This window comes from Neoarius graeffei, chromosome 4, assembly GCF_027579695.1.
Source record: "Neoarius graeffei isolate fNeoGra1 chromosome 4, fNeoGra1.pri, whole genome shotgun sequence".
NCBI classification, from domain to species: Eukaryota; Metazoa; Chordata; class Actinopteri; order Siluriformes; family Ariidae; genus Neoarius; species Neoarius graeffei.
The window spans coordinates 16,837,382-16,854,664 of record NC_083572.1 but is presented as its reverse complement, the minus strand read 5'-3'; the positions used below and the strand labels follow the sequence as shown (position 1 = coordinate 16,854,664).

General features: G+C 42.1%; 1 protein-coding gene across 2 annotated transcripts in view; it reads right to left on the bottom strand.

The window, feature by feature from the left end:
- Positions 1 to 4,907: 4,907 nt before the first annotated feature.
- LOC132884896 (importin subunit alpha-1-like) overlaps positions 4,908 to 17,283 on the bottom strand; it is a 48,628-nt gene continuing 36,252 nt past the window's right edge. For both annotated transcript variants that reach the window (XM_060918940.1, XM_060918941.1), the window contains exons 8-11: positions 14,374 to 14,607; positions 11,757 to 11,939; positions 8,721 to 8,870; positions 4,908 to 5,131 (exon numbers count right to left, since the gene is read on the bottom strand). In XM_060918940.1, the coding sequence (XP_060774923.1) occupies positions 5,042 to 5,131; positions 8,721 to 8,870; positions 11,757 to 11,939; positions 14,374 to 14,607 (657 nt within the window). In that variant the 3' untranslated portion in view covers positions 4,908 to 5,041. The remainder of the gene's footprint in view (positions 5,132 to 8,720; positions 8,871 to 11,756; positions 11,940 to 14,373; positions 14,608 to 17,283) is intronic.

Genomic DNA, 17,283 nt, shown 5'->3' with positions numbered 1-17,283 from the left:
GGTTGTCTGTGTCTCTGTGTCAGCCCTGTGATGACCTGGCGACTTGTCCAGGGTGTACCCCGCCTTTCGCCCGTAGTCAGCTGGGATAGGCTCCAGCTTGCCTGCAACCCTGTAGAACAGGATAAGCAGCTACAGATAATGGATGGAATCAAGCAAGGTTATGTTATTGCTACTACTGACAAAGTTTTTATATGATGATTTTCTTTTTAAAAAAAGGAACAAAATTTATAAATTTTGCATGGGGGAAGCCATGACCTAGGCAGCACGGTGGTGTAGTGGTTAGCACTTTCGCCTCAGAGCGAGAAGGTTCTGGGCTTGAGCCCAGTGGCTGACGAGGGCCTTTCTGTGTGGAGTTTGCATGTTCTGCCCGTGTCTGCGTGGGTTTCCTCCGGGTGTTCTGACTTCCCTCACAGTCCAAAGACATGCAGGCTAGGCTAATCAGTGGCTCTAAATTGACCGTGAGTGTGAATCGTTATTTGTCTCTATGTGTCAGCCCTGCGATGACCTGGCGATTTGTCCAGGGTGTACCCCGCCTCTCGCCCATAGTCAGCTGGGAAAGGCTCCAGCTTGCCTGCGACCTTGCACAAGCGGCTACAGATAATGGATGGAAGCCATGACCTCATGGTTAGAGAAGCATCTTTGGGACCAAAAGGTTGCCTGTTTGATTCCCTGAACCAGCAGAAGTGCCCTTAACCAAGGCACCTAACCACAACTGTTTCCCAGGACGTATGTTGTACATCGCTCTGCACAAGAGCGTCTGCTAAATGCTGTTAATGTAATGTAATGTTTTCACTGTGCTTGTGTGAGTTTCCTCTGAATGCTCCGATTTCCTCCCACAGTCCAAAGACACGTGGATAAGATTAACTTCAACTGGCTACTCTAAATTGCCCACAGGTGTGAATGTGAGTGTGGATGGCCATCTGTGATAATCTGGTGACTTGTCCAGGGTGTACTACACCTCTCGCCTGATGTCATCAAGGATTGGCTCCAACTCACCCAAGACCCGTAACGGACAAGCAGGATAATAAATAAATAAATGAGAAGTTGGTGTGTCGGGTTCATTAAATCTACAACCCCGATTCCAAAAAAGTTGGGACAAAGTACAAATTGTAAATAAAAACGGAATGCAATGATGTGGAAGTTTCAAAATTCCATATTTTATTCAGAACAAAACATAGATGACATATCAAATGTTTAAACTGAGAAAATGTATCATTTAAAGAGAAAAATTAGGTGATTTTAAATTTCATGACAACATCTCAAAAAAGTTGGGACAAGGCCATGTTTACCACTGTGAGACATCCCCTTTTCTCTTTACAACAGTCTGTAAACGTCTGGGGACTGAGGAGACAAGTTGCTCAAGTTTAGGGATAGGAATGTTAACCCATTCTTGTCTAATGTAGGATTCTAGTTGCTCAACTGTCTTAGGTCTTTTTTGTCGTATCTTCCGTTTTATGATGCGCCAAATGTTTTCTATGGGTGAAAGATCTGGACTGCAGGCTGGCCAGTTCAGTACCCGGACCCTTCTTCTACGCAGCCATGATGCTGTAATTGATGCAGTATGTGGTTTGGCATTGTCATGTTGGAAAATGCAAGGTCTTCCCTGAAAGAGACGTCGTCTGGATGGGAGCATATGTTGCTCTAGAACCTGGATATACCTTTCAGCATTGATGGTGTCTTTCCAGATGTGTAAGCTGCCCATGCCACACGCACTAATGCAACCCCATACCATCAGAGATGCAGGCTTCTGAACTGAGCGCCGATAACAACTTGGGTCGTCCTTCTCCTCTTTAGTCCGAATGACAGGGCGTCCCTGATTTCCATAAAGAACTTCAAATTTTGATTCGTCTGACCACAGAACAGTTTTCCACTTTGCCACAGTCCATTTTAAATGAGCCTTGGCCCAGAGAAGACGTCTGCGCTTGTGGATCGTGTTTAGATACGGCTTCTTCTTTGAACTATAGAGTTTTAGCTGGCAATGGCGGATGGCACGGTGAATTGTGTTCACAGATAATGTTCTCTGGAAATATTCCTGAGCCCATTTTGTGATTTCCAATACAGAAGCATGCCTGTATGTGATGCAGTGCCGTCTAAGGGCCCGAAGATCACGGGCACCCGGTATGGTTTTCCGGCCTTGACCCTTACGCACAGAGATTCCTCCAGATTCTCTGAATCTTTTGATGATATTATGCACTGTAGATGATGATATGTTCAAACTCTTTGCAATTTTACACTGTCGAACTCCTTTCTGATATTGCTCCACTATTTGTCAGTGCAGAATTAGAGGGATTGGTGATCCTCTTCCCATCTTTACTTCTGAGGGCTGTTGGTTTGTTCATTTGGTCTCTTCTTCAAAAACCTGTCCATTTTGTGCTAGCAATACGCTAGCTTGAGGAGCTAAGCAGTTTGATAAATGGCGCAAACCGCAATGTCACAGGCAATCGGAGAGATGAGCATGGCAAACAATGTTTCGATATGATGTATTATTATTAATAATTATATTTTAGAATAATGATTAAAAAACTAATTACAATATCTCATCTCATTATCTCTAGCCGCTTTATCCTGTTCTACAGGGTCGCAGGCAAGCTGGAGCCTATCCCAGCTGACTACGGGTGAAAGGCGGGGTACACCCTGGACAAGTCGCCAGGTCATCACAGGGCTGACGCATAGACACAGACAACCATTCACACTCACATTCACACCTACGGTCAATTTAGAGTCACCAGTTAACCTAACCTGCATGTCTTTGGACTGTGGGGGAAACCGGAGCACCCGGAGGAAACCCACGCGAACACAGGGAGAACATGCAAACTCCACACAGAAAGGCCCTCGCCGGCCACGGGGCTCGAACCCGGACCTTCTTGCTGTGAGGCGACAGCGCTAACCACTACACCATCGTGCCGCCCAGTAATTACAATATATTTAATAATAATTATTTTTAAAAAGTATTTTTTTTCGCAATTTTTTTGTTATCGTCCCTCCAACTTTCTGAGGCTGCCCTGGCGGCCCCCACTTTGAAAACCACTGTTCTAGAAGCAAATGTGAGGCCATCTGTCCAACAGCTAAAGCTTGGCTACAATTGAGTCATGCGACAGGACAACGATCCCAAGCACACCAGCAAATCTACAGCAGAATGGCTGAAAAAGAAAAGAATCAAGGTGTCGGAATGGCCAAGTCAAAGTCCAGACCTCAACCCAATTGAAATGCTGTGGCAGGACCTTAAGAGAGCTGTACATAAACAAATGCCCTCGAACATGAATGAACTGAAGCAATGTTGTAAAGAAGAGCGGGCTGAAATTCCTCCACAACGATATGAACGACTGATAAAATCATACTGAAAACGGTTGCTTCAAGTTATTGCTGGTGGTTCTACAAGCGATTACTTACTTTTTCATACATGGGTTCTGCATTTTCACTTAATTTTTGTTAAATAAATAATGACACAGTGGAACCTGTTGTGTGTTGCTTTACACCTGAGGTTAGATTTGCGTAATTTTAGGACCTGGTAAGGATCAGATGATTTTTTTGTTATGGGCTGTTTTACAATCAGGGTACGCAAGCTAAAAATCACATTTAACACTTATTATCTTCAATATCAAAAGGCTTGACTAAATAAACTTGGTTGTTTATTGTAGCCCTGTGATAGCTCTATTTACCATGCAAAAAAATTTTTGGTGATAACGTTATTTTTGGTGAATGTATGGCAATATATGTCATATTTAGCAAAATTACTCGTGTCATTTAGAACAAGTGCTTTTTTGACCACAGGTAGCTCCAAAAGGGATGCACTTCAATCATTCTTCTCATCTCATCTCATTATCTCTAGCCGCTTTATCCTGTTCTACAGGGTCGCAGGCAAGCTGGAGCCTATCCCAGCTGACTACGGGCGAAAGGCGGGGTACACCCTGGACAAGTCGCCAGGTCATCACAGGGCTGACACATAGACACAGACAACCATTCACACTCCCATTCACACCTACGCTCAATTTAGAGCCACCAGTTAACCTAACCTGCATGTCTTTGGACTGTGGGGGAAACCGGAGCACCCGGAGGAAACCCACGCGGACACGGGGAGAACATGCAAACTCCGCACTGAAAGGCCCTCGCCGGCCACGGGGCTCGAACCCGGACCTTCTTGCTGTGAGGCGACAGTGCTAACCACTACACTACCGTGCCGCCCTAAATCATTCTTTATACCATAAAACAAATATTCGGTTCCATATCATTGGAAACATAGTTAATAGTTAAGTTTTAATGTTGAATGCCAGTAAGTTTTCAGACTATTTTGATCAAATTAGTATGTAATTGTGTCAAAAAAAAGTCCTCTCCGAGACAGCTAATTTTTCAATCTAGAATAACATATCTAAAATGATTTTCATCCTAAAATGTGGTCAAGATATTGGGACATAAATATTAGAGACAACTAACACAAAGCTTACAGCCTTATATTTAAAAGCACTATGGAAGTAGTGGATTCTGAATTATCAAAAAAAAAAAAAAGTCCTCTCTGAGAATCACTTCATTTGTTTCTCCCATCTTATAGCAGATTACACAATACACACGTCAAAAAATGACCTGAAATCTGTTCTTTAACTTGTCCTTCACTTAAAAACTGCTACAAGAACCAGTTTGAATCAATTTGAATTTTGGACCCCTGTGACACAAACTTTGTACCCCGATTGTAAAACAACCCTTATGTCTTGATTGGTAAAACCATGTAACTGGAAGAGGGTGTACTTTCTTTTTCACATGACTGTATCTCATATCTCAGTGAAAGTTACAATAGTAAGACTGTAAGGCACTTGGGTTTACTAGAACGCTCGAACCTGACTCCTGGGACAACTATATTTGATTTAAAATAAAATTCTTTACCCACTCGTACATCAGTGAACCACGTGTAATCGTAGACGTTAAAAATTTATTTACAAGACTTGGTGTAAAACTAAAAAGAGCCTTTATATACATAACTAAATAAAATATATATATATATATATAGTAAAGTCATTTATAATGGAGTAGTGGGTGGTGGAGAAGTTTTTCAGAAATTAAAAGTGCTTTGGTTCTCAGCAATCTGGAAGGAAAAGCCATCAGTGGTTGCTTCAGGTGCGATGGATTCATCCTCTTCTTCCTGATTAAAAAAAACAGATTATTAAAGAACCATTAATCGTGTGTCCACTATGACGAACAGACAACTGTTCCTTTGGCTTTAGCAGTACATGGTTTTAGAACTCCAGTTGTTGAAAATATTACACGCAAATGCCTGGATATACACCTTTATCATATCCACGTTCACTGGATATGAGCAATCGTGCGCTCTGATTGGCTACTCTACTACTTAGCCCAAGAGCATTAGCTCAAAATTGAGTCCAACCCGGAACAAATTAGTAACAAGCTGAATTTTTCAGAATACCCTTAGGAATAACATACAAAAAGTCCCCGGGAATCCACCTTGTGCTCTCTGAGAAATTCAAGATGGCGTCCAAAATGGCCGCCAATTGGAGATTTTTCAATATCTCAGGGATAAAACATAATATAAATGCAATTAAAATGTTAAATTAGATGTTCTCTCATACAAGCAATGCAAATTCACCACTGTTAAAATTAAAATTAACCAAGATTACAAGGTCATTAATGTGGAAATTACATGGAATTTGATGGTTGACATGATTGACAGATTAGCTTAGTAGGCTACCTACATACATGAACATAATGTAAGACAACAATTAGACATCAATTTCCTTAATATTTAGTGCATCTTTAAGCTTTGATAAAATATTAAAGGGAAATTAAATTTGAGAACTCTGTCTTCTAAAACTACAATGGCAAGCTGTTTCAGTACGCTTCTTCAACATTCCGGCGACTTTCATGACAAAAAGGTCTGCCTCAATAAAAGCTCTTGCTTATAAACAATGAGTAGACTTAAACACTTCTCAGTGCCTCAGTTGTAATGCTTGGACCTTTTGTTGTACCATCAATGAAGTAGGGAATTTATTCAAGCTTGTTTAAGGGTGGAAAAAAATTCATCTTTGAGTTTCTAGCGCCAGTCTTTACTACTAGCAATGCCAGTGTGTTCGGACAAAAAATGACTAAACTCAGCATGACCTTTTAAAAATGACTGAACTCAGCGTGACCTTTGAACATGCCATTTTTCATTTTACACCACCAATTTACTTTAATTAATATTAATGACAATAAGTGCTCCAACCCCTAGTAATCGTGTTCGTTGTTTTGTGAACAGAATAAGATGATACGGAGTGAACGAGTAACCAATGGATCCACACTATACACAAATATACCGTTATAATAATGTGTACATTGTTATTATATAATGTTAATACACAATGTAATTAATACACACATGTTGGAATTTACTCTCCTACCCTAAAAAACATATATTCTGACCTTTTAATTGCATTAATATTTTGTTTTGGGCCTGACATATGGGCAGATCTCCATTTGGCGGCCATTTTGGACGCCATCTTGAATTTCTCAGAGAGCACAAGGGGGATTCCCAGGGACTTTTAGTATGTTATTCCTAAAGGTATTCTGAACATATTCTGAAATTTTCAGCTTGTTACTAATTTGTTCCGGGTATAACCTTATTACTCCTGGGCTAACTAGGAGATCAGCTCATTTACAGTGAAAAACAAAATGGCGGAGTATGTTGCTGAACCAACCGAGGATGAAATAAAAACTCTTTCAAACGAAACCCCCCAAAATTATCAGGTATGTAAAAGAAACAGAAATAGCTAAAATAATATATTTTTGTTTATTTGTTTTCCCCCAATATCTCCTGTTCAACACTCCAGCCCAGTTGGTGGCAGTAATGCACCTTTAAGTTGGTTTGCAACTGCAAAAAAAAACGAAAGAAAAAGAAGAGGAAGCAGTCCCCCCCCCCCCCAAAAAAAGCATCTTTTTTTTTTAAATCGAATTTGCAAAAAATTAAAATAATAAAAATGGTCCGTTTCTCAAAATCCAGTGAATGTGGATAGAACACAACAGCTATTCTACTCGATCTCATCGTACATGGCTTATAGACCCTTTTCACGTGACGTCACGACAAACGCGGCCGCCATTTTGGACGTGTACTACCAGTAGTTTACCACAGCCAACATTGAGGAACGGCAGCAAAGAAAGTGTTTATTTTCAGCAAGACTTCCATCATGCCACTATATTGTTGTGCACCTGGATGTAGTAACCATCAACAAACAAGGCAAGGGTTATCATTTTATCGGATCCCGACGGAGAAGATGGATAGCGGCCATAAACAGGAAAGATTGTCAGCCCTCGGCATACCAGCGCTTGTGTAGTGACCACTTTGTTGGAGGTAAGACGAATAAAATTAGCCAGAAAAGGCATTACATTGCTGTTAACATTCTGTGGCGGCGAGTGTGTAACCAAATAGGCTAAAATAACCCATTGTAACCTCTTTGTTCTTCTGTAGTAGCTATTAGCTAGCGTTGTGTTCCTTTGCTGTTGGTAGACTGTAGGACAGATCAGAGGCAGTGTCCTACAAACAGCGCTTAATTTGAGGGGGAGCAAGCCGGAGCGCGCTCCGGAACCTCGGGCGTTGGCTCCGGCAGCTATTTACACTGGATCCGGTGATCCGACACCTCTTTTGACTATGTAACAAAAAAACAACAACAAATAATTAAATAAAAAAATGCAAGTTTATTTAGTGTTAATGTCTGATTTTGATATCTGTCTTGTTGGTGATTTCTCTCATGAAACGACATCCACAAAATATCTGCAGATGAACTTAATTTGCAGTGTGATTACAAAACATGCCCAGAAGCGCCGCGCCCCCCTCCCCCCCTCTTTTTTTCCGCACCGGAGCCGCTCATCCTCTGCGCTCCAGGACCTCCCACTTTACAAATTAAGCACTGCCTACAAATAAGTGTTCAAAACAAGAGGAACATGTATTTGTCTCTTAAATCCAGGCCGTTCCCTGTAATCTGTAACAACGGTTGGAGAAAGTAATGGCAAATAGTGAGTGCACAAACCATAGAAGGTAAACTGTACACAGTGCCAGGGCAGTGTGATGGTATGTCTACTTTTAGATTGTGTTAGCTTATCAATGAACACACTCATCACTCGATGAGTTTCACGTCTTTACGACGGATACTTAAATGTGTGTTAGGTATTATTGTTGCAGTCTAAGCAGTCATTGTAGCAGCTAGATGAGCGAGAACCAAAAGGGTCTGTGCCATAAACCGTTATTTCTGTACGCCGTTGTTAATGTGTCGTTACTGTTGTTATTTCTCCCTCTGCTCGCCCTGTAAATGCCCTACGTCGCTGGATAGCGAAGGTGTTTTCTGCATCTCGGTCCTTTTTCTTGTATGTTCTCCGTTTGTCGCCTTCCTCGCATTCAAACCAATTCGAGCCGAAGTCCGCTACATGTCCAAAATGGTGGTCGCGTTTACGAAGGTCATGTGACTGAAAAGGGTCTATAGCCAACTCGGAGCTACGTGCATCGTCGGCTTTCGGCTCATGTACGACTCGGCTTTGTGGAATAACTGTTAAATGTACAGTGATCCCAAGAACCGTCACCGTAAATTTCAAGATGCCTTTACTGTAGATTACAATCGAATTGACGTGATTCAGTTTCAACCAGTGATTTCTAAATAATCGGTTTTAGGCAGGAAAAAAGATTTCTAAATACTGATGGTATGCGCTCTGAGAACAGACAGATGTTCAGTGCGTCATTGCACGCTTACTTCCTCTGAGAAGTATTTCTCTATGAGATTGAATGCAGCTTTGTAGACCATTTTGTTCTCATGGGTCTGCAGTGACTCGATCTTGTCCAGCCCTCCGCATTCCTCAATCATCAGACACAGCTTCTCCGTCTCTCCCATCTTATCTGCAGCCTGCAGGGCAGCACAGCAGAATCTGTTACTAACACATTCGTAGAACGCACAGAACTGATGATGTCATCTGTATATAAAATCCCAGTAACTCCTGACAATTATACAGTCTGACGCTGATCAGTCGAGGTTCACGTTCGTGAGTCTCGTTCGTAAAGTTACACAAACCCAAGAGCTTGACAGTTCGGAACTTGCTGGATTGCAATGAATACAATATCTGTTGTGTAAATGTCCCTGAAAAAGATAATAATAATAATACATTTGTTCGTATCAAGATCGATAACATTTTGCAAATGGCAGAAGAAGAATTTCCACCATTGTAACAAAATAAAATAATTTCAAACCTAATGTTTTTATCTTTCGATTACGTTCATTATGTCTTATATTAAATATAGTTAGTTTTTTTGTTTTTTTCTTTTTTATCAGACATCTAATTTTTGGGTTTGTTAGGGGAGTAGTTACATTACCATACATCAGGGGAATAACTGAACGCATTCAAAGAGTAATGAGGAAACACAACATTAACACACCTGTCAAACCATACACAACACTCCGTCAGATCCTGGTTCATCCCAAAGACAGAATACATCCGGACAACAGATGCAACACCATATATGAGATTCCATGTCAATTATGCAATAAAACTTATATTGGGGAGACAGGAAAGAGTTTCAACACAAGAAAAAATGAACATAAGAAAGAGTGCGAAAAGGAGACAGCTACAAGACAAACCCAAACAATAAAAGAAAAGGCACAACAGGAAAATTATAAGTCAGCTATAACAGATCACTGTAAAAGGGAAAATCACATTATGGACTGGGGGAATGCCAGAGTCATCCGCACAGAAGATAACAAACATCAGCGCTGGATCAGGGAGGCCATGGAGATCCGTAAGCGAAGCCCGAGGACCATCAACCGGGATGAGGGAGCATACATGCTCTCCCACACCTGGAGTGCCATCTTGCAGGGGACGAACAGACAGTAGAAGGCGTGACCGACCTGTCAAACCAGACAGGAAGGCCACGCCTTCAGAAACAGCAGCTGATAAAAGATGCGTCACCAATAACATCCGGTGACACTCTGAGGAAGACGGAAGTTGTACGTCGAAACATGTCAGGTAAACAAACCCAAAAATTAGATGTCTGATAAAAAAGAAAAAAACAAAAAAACTAACTAATGTTTTTATAATTTTATGCCTCGTGCCTTTATGCCTCCGCCACCGTAAGGTGCAGGAGGCATTATGTTTTCGGGTTGTGCGTCTGTCCGTGCGTCCGTCCGTCCCGAAACCTTGTGAACGCGATATCTCAAAGGCTAATGAAAGGAATTTCACCAAACTTTCAACATTTGTGCGCCTTGGGACAAACATGAACTGATTAGATTTTCAGATCAAACGGTCTAAGGTCAAGGTCACTGTGAGGTCAAATGTCTGTCTGAGAACCTTGTGAACACAATCTCTCCAAGGCTAATACAAGTAATTTCACCAGGTCAAGATTACTGTGAGGTCAAATGTCCATCCCCAAATCACAACTTAATAAGGCGTGTAGTCTACCGGGCGGAGGTATCCCCATCAACGCGGCTGGCGTCGAGTTCTATCTAGTTTTTTTAATTTCTCTGCAATTTTCTGATTGCCTGATTTAGTCATGGCCAGTTCGCACCCATCAGGCAGCTCTCTCCTATCACTCACCAGAAACCAACCAGGGAGAAGGAAAGCTATCAGATGCTACTTGAAACCACAATGTTTCGAACTGCTGCTCATGCAACACCATAAGGTGGCGTAACATGTGAGCTCATGTATGCCCACTTCTGCATACCTGAGCTCACAGACGCCCATGACTGGCTAGTGTTGCTGTTATTATTCGCTCTCTGTGGCATCAAGATTCAAATTAGTGAATCTTTCCTGTTGTGCTACTCAGTGTTCTGACTAGGGATGTTAACCGATGACCGTTTGACCGATGGTTGACCGAATCAACGTCAACTGGTTAAATTTTTTTTGGTTGTCGGTTAAAAAAAAAAATCAATCGTTTTGAAGCTGCCGATTTTGGAGCGGAGAACCTGGAATTCTGTGTTGTAAACGCTTGGGGCATGCCATGCGGTGTAAGGACGACAGCTGACAAATCAGAAACACCCATTCAGTCATGTCCCGCCCTCCCGCCCCAGTTGAACACAGCTGCCACTCGGCGAAAGAAAAGTGCAGACACAGGCTTTTTAACTTACAAATTACTATTGTGTTTTGTTTTTTTTTAATTATTATTAGAAGGCACATGGAGTTTAGTCCTGCCTTGGCCAGTGCATTCTGAAAGTATGTTTCGGTCTGTAGCCAACAATGCATGTTATTGCAGATCATATCTCTCCACACAAACTAAAGGCGCAGATGCCGACTTTTTCACGGCTGAATTGTGCAGATCCGATTTTTTTTTTGGGGGGGGGGGCGTTGGAGTGTCTGAATAATTTCATCAGAGTAAATTCTGTATTAAAATTACTAAATAAGCAAATGCCGTTGAAATTATTCAGACACTCCAACGCCCCCCCCCCCCAAAAAAAATCGGATCTGCACGATTCAGCCGTGAAAAAGGCGGCATCCGCCAAAAGGCGCTCCGTTTGCATCCCTGTTAAACTCATAGGTTAACCGACTTTAACCAGCTAATGAGGCTCGGTGGTCGGTCAAGATTTTTTTTAGTTTTCGCCATCCCTAGTTCTGACAGATTCACCATTCTGAATCATTCCTATTCGTGTTCTATCTCGAACCTGTGTTGCCGTATCCAAATGTAGATGTTCTGTGTGCACGTAGCCGATTTGATCCGATGTGTCCAAGTGACGCAAGAGAAACTAGAATGCGCCGAATTCCTTCTGCTCTATTAAACGTGGCTTCCAGATTCTACTCATGTTTACCATGAAAATATTCAAGATGGCATCCAGGATGACTAAGATGGTCTTGCTGTCCTTGGCTGACAGGAGGTTCAGGAGAGGTTTGAGCACTCCAGACTGAACCAAGTACGTGACCTGCTGCAACGTCCCCCCGCTGGTGTAGTTGGTGATGGCCCACACAGCCTCCTTCTGGGTCTTAAAATCTCCCTGTGACAAAAGGAAAATGCTCAGATCTCAAACTCGACAACCAATTTGTCAATACAGGAGCGCTACGTTTGAAGGGACCTTAAAGCGAGACGGCCTTTCGATTTCATAAAATTGATGAAATTTAGTTCCCTCTGAAATTTGGTCATTGTGATATATGTTTATTTCTGTAATATCTCACAAAATATTGGGCCATTCTGTGGCTGGGAAGTTATTTAATTTGACGGGATTCCCGAGCAAATAATGTGCATGAAATCGTTTGCTTCGCGCAGTCAAGCAGACAGAGGAAGTCCGTGTGCGCATGTTTACCTTTGACCGTGCACTGACAGTTCCATCATTCTGTCGCTAAACAAACAGCTGATCACACTAGGGCTGTGCTCGTTTGCCATCAGTTGCTCACGATATCATACCATATATATCGCGATATATCGAGTTGAACGATGTCTTTAATGTATTGTAAGCAGAGGGCGCGAATACGTTTGGCGCCAAAATTATTCAATCAATGAGTCTCGAGACGAGGCCATGGAGACATGGGGGACGTGATTAGCGGCTTGCAGCGTCTGTAGCAGAGCGCATTGAAACTTAACAATCTACTGATAACAACATACTGATTGAGCCACTTCCAGTTGATATTATCCAAGCAAACTTCAGATTTGGGTCACCAAATGTCTAAAGATGTTATCTACTTCGTCGTTTGTTGTGTTTCAGTAACAAAAGTCGGACAATAAAGGCGCAAATGACAGAGATATTGGATACTAATTGGACAACAAACAGCCATTACGGCATGCTGCTGCCTTAAGACACTGATTCTGATTGGCTGGCTTATAATACACCAGCCAATCAGAATGAGGGTTTCAAAAAGTAGTTTGGATGAAAAAAAGGCTCATTTCTAGTGCGCATGCCCTGAGTAACTGGAAGCGCCATTTGTAAATAAAAACGTTTTTGGTTGAAACAGGTTACAAGCATGAATTTCCGTCGATTTCTGGCATGAAACGTGCTTTAAATCAAGTGAAAATTGATGACAACCTGCTACAGAACCGGGAGATATGCATGGAATATCTCATTATATGGGATTTTCGATTTTCAAGTGAGTAAACGATATCATATCGTATCGTACCCCCGAAAATTGTGCATGATCGAGTATCGCGAGTTGTGAACACAGCCCTAGATCACACCGAGGCGCTCGCTGAGCGCCGATATTTATGAGTTTGGTCCTGCGTTTCCTTTCCTTCGTATATAACATAACGTCTTTTTCTTCTCGCTTTCAGTTACTGTCGTCGGTCTTTCACGTTTCATTCGCACGCTCACGTCCTCCGTTTTTCTCTCCTGTTTCAAATTTGTATCCCACAATGCCTTGCGCGAACGGGGAAAGCCCACCACGTGATGCATGACGTAGCATCTTGAATCGCGTCATGGTGAAGCAGGAAAAAATAGCGGAGAATTTAGGGCCATGTGGCTCTAAATTCATTAATTGTTCTTTAAAAAAAAAAAACTAATAAAATTGGAAGTCTGCGATGTGAATTCAGTAGCTTTCGGTCCACTAAACAAAAATAATTAGGTGTCGGGGAAAATTCTTTTTATGACCTACACTTGAAAGATCTGAAAGGCAGTCTACCTTTAAAGCACATGTTCTAATATGTTATCATTTTTAGAATGACGGCTCATTCACATGGATTTGTATCGTTAATGTTCCACGTCTAATAACCCAAGTTTAATAATACATGGATTTTTTGAAAACTTATTTAATTTAAAAAATAAAATAAAATACTGATATGGTGAAGTTTTCTGGGAGGAGCTGTTTATTTATCATTTGTGAATCATCAGTGCTTTGTAACAATCACTACGTTTCTAATACGTGAGTCACACAGGAGTTCAGGCTTTCTGGTTTGACGAGCTAAGCTACATTTTATTTGTCTTATTAACTTCAACAGAGAGTTTAAAAAAAAAAAGAAACTCATGAGGGAATGACTGTTTGTAGCTGCTACAGCATAAATAATAATGGGAACTGTTCTCGTGGACGTTCCACAACGTTAAATGTAACTAAACATTTTTTAAAAAGCATTATCTATTGTTTATCAATACATTCAAAGTTGTAATCACGGCAAAAATGCTGCTGTGTAAAAGAAATAAAACACTTCGCGGACGTGCTATTATAGGAAAACAATCCACTTCACACCACGCCATCGTGGATTATTTTCCTCTAACAACATGCCCTGCTATGTTATGTTTTATCTCTTATATGCTCACTGTAAGGGAGCTCTATGCAATTCAAGCAATCATTTTTGTTTTTTTAAAAAAAAAAGCAATTTAGGCAGTTTTTTCTGAATGCAATCACTGAACTGAGACATGTCTGTCTGGTGTCCCGATGCTTACTTCTTTATTTTGGTACTAGAGCTATTAGGCTAAGAAGTAAAGGAAGCTCCAGTGAGTGTCTCACCTGCTGCAGGATCTCCACCAGCAGGGGCACAAGACCGGCGTCAACCACCTCCTGGATTTGTGAGTCTTTCCCGGCTGTGATGTTGGACAGCGTCCACGCCGCCTCCTTCTGGATGTTGTTCTTTGGGTGGCGGAGCAGATTGGGGAACAGAGCCAGCGCCCCGGAGTTCAGAACCCTCTGAGTCTGCTCGTCCGTTCCTGTCACGATGTTCCCAATTGCACGCAACGATGGAGTCTGTAAAATTAACCAACACAAGAGCATTAGAATTATGAAGACTTAACCAGAACGTCAAGGACGTAGTAGCTCATCCGGCCTGCCGTGACTACCAAAACATCGATCGGAACTGAATTCGCATGATAAATGAGAGAGGAGATACAATTCTAGTCAGAAGAAAATGTGTTAAGGTGACCTAATTACTATTTTGTCAGCAAAAAATTGACAATACAATGACCAAATTTTGTGCAGAAGGTTGAGTTCTTTCAAATAAAACAATCAGAACCGAAATCCATTGAGAACTGATGGAGGAGACACGATTTAACTGAATTGTGGACGACGGATGGACGAGACGCCATGGCAACAGCTCACTGGCCTTACGGTACAGGTGAACACATCTCTCGTCAGAAGTATTAGTAAACTTATAGCAATATCAAACTGGTAATGTGATTGTCTCATCTCATTATCTCTAGCCGCTTTATCCTGTTCTACAGGGTCGCAGGCAAGCTGGAGCCTATCCCAGCTGACTACGGGCGAAAGGCGGGGTACACCCTGGACAAGTCGCCAGGTCATCACAGGGCTGACACATAGACACAGACAACCATTCACACTCACATTCACACCTACGGTCAATTTAGAGTCACCAGTTAACCTAACCTGCATGTCTTTGGACTGTGGGGGAAACCGGAGCACCCGGAGGAAACCCACGCGGACACGGGGAGAACATGCAAACTCCGCACAGAAAGGCCCTCGCCGGCCCCGGGGCTCGAACCCGGACCTTCTTGCTGTGAGGCGACAGCGCTAACCACTACACCACCGTGCCGCCCGTAATGTGATTGTGAGAATACTTAAACATGTTAATGCTGTTCAGATGTCAGACTGAGATTTTTGTTTGTTTATCATCTACATCTTCATTCTGATGGTGTGATGAAGAAATGTTATGTTACCCTTGGTATGAAAGGCCAATAGTACTACAAGTAATCTTTATTATTTTTATTGCAGTCCGGTTTCCATCAAATCCTGCGCTCTGATTGGCTGGTGAGCGGGTCCGTATCCTACGATACGGACCCCAGTTATGGACCTCTGGCAACTCACTCATTCACAACAACAACAAACATATAATAGTAATTTTTGTCAACATCTGTCAAAAATCTTATAAATTTTTGCCAGCATTTCTCAGGAGAATAGCATTAAATTTACAGCATGGATAGCGATAACGACAGGCTTTACAGCGAAAGCGAGTTTTACTACCCTGAGGAAGACAAAATAAAAGAAAACATTTCAGGAGAAAGCGAAAAACCTCTAACTGTTGCTAACGCCGAGCAAAAACATGGCTGAATCCTGAATGACTCCTATTTGTATAAATAGGGGACTACATAGGTGGCAAAATGTAGTTTTTTTTCCTGCCATGGAAGTGCACTTGTATACCGAGGAGGAAGCAATTTGCATTACAGCCGTGAATGAGGATTCAAAATAGCATTAATTTTACAGCATGGATAGCGATAACGACAGTGTTCACAGAGAAAGCGAGTTTTACTACCCTGAGGAAGACAAAATAAAAGAAAACATTTCAGGAGAAAGCTAAAACCTGTAATTTGCTAACGCTGAGCAAAAACATGGCTGAATCCTGAATGACTCAGTTTTGTATAAATAGGGGACTACATAGGCGGCAAAATGTAGTTTTTTTTCCTGCCATGGAAGTGCACTTGTATACCGAGGAGGAAGCAATTTGCATTACAGCCATGAATGAGGATTCAAAATGGCGGCTCGGCTCGGTTTTCCCTTTCAGGCGCTCTCGTTTTCTGTTAGAATTTGATATTATTTACCAGCTTAAGGTCGGTCTGTATGGTGAAATACCGTGACCTCAGCCTTGAATACTGACCTCAGCCCAGAGGGCCTCGCTCAGTACTTTCAAGACCTCGGTCATGGTATTTCATGATACGGACCTCCCAGCTGGAAATAACATATATTTATTAGAAAGCGTGCATGCTGGGGGGCGTGGCTTGGCCGCTATGGAGTAAGCTGTTTTTGACGTGAGCTCCTGTTAAACCTCTATTTTAAGCGAAAAAAGTAAAGTGTAATCCATCTCATGCTACAGTAAACTGTTTCTAAACTCAATCGGACAGTGTAACAAATCCACGGCGACGTCCAGATGGAAACGAGGTTGAATAAATTCAAGTTCACCGGACCCTCCAACACAAGGCCCAACACCTCCTGGGACCAGAGTACTGCCAAGATCCCAGCTAAAGTAACTCCGCCCTCACCTGCCTCGGGAAAGATGAATGTTGAAGGTTTGAAGTCAGAAATCCTTCTTTCTCTGAAAGCGGACATTTCAACGGTGTTGAAGTCAGAACTGAAAAATGCCCTCGCTGACGATTTTGAAATCCTCAAGAACGAGCTGAAGGCGGTGAAAACGGAGATAATAAACAACACCGCGGCGCTGAAGTACGAGATCGACCAGGCTAAAGTTAGCTTCAAAGAGGTGGGGGGGGGGGCTATCAGCATGGTCGGATGAAGTGGTTACTTTACAAAAAACTGTGAGTGCGATGAAGACAGAAATTGCAGAACTGAAAGCGAAGTGTGAGGACATGGAAGGGCGGTCGAGGAGATGCAACATAAGAATCATTGGTGTACCCGAGACACCCAACTCCAGCACTACAACCTCTGCTGCTAACTGAGGTGCTACAGTTGGATAAA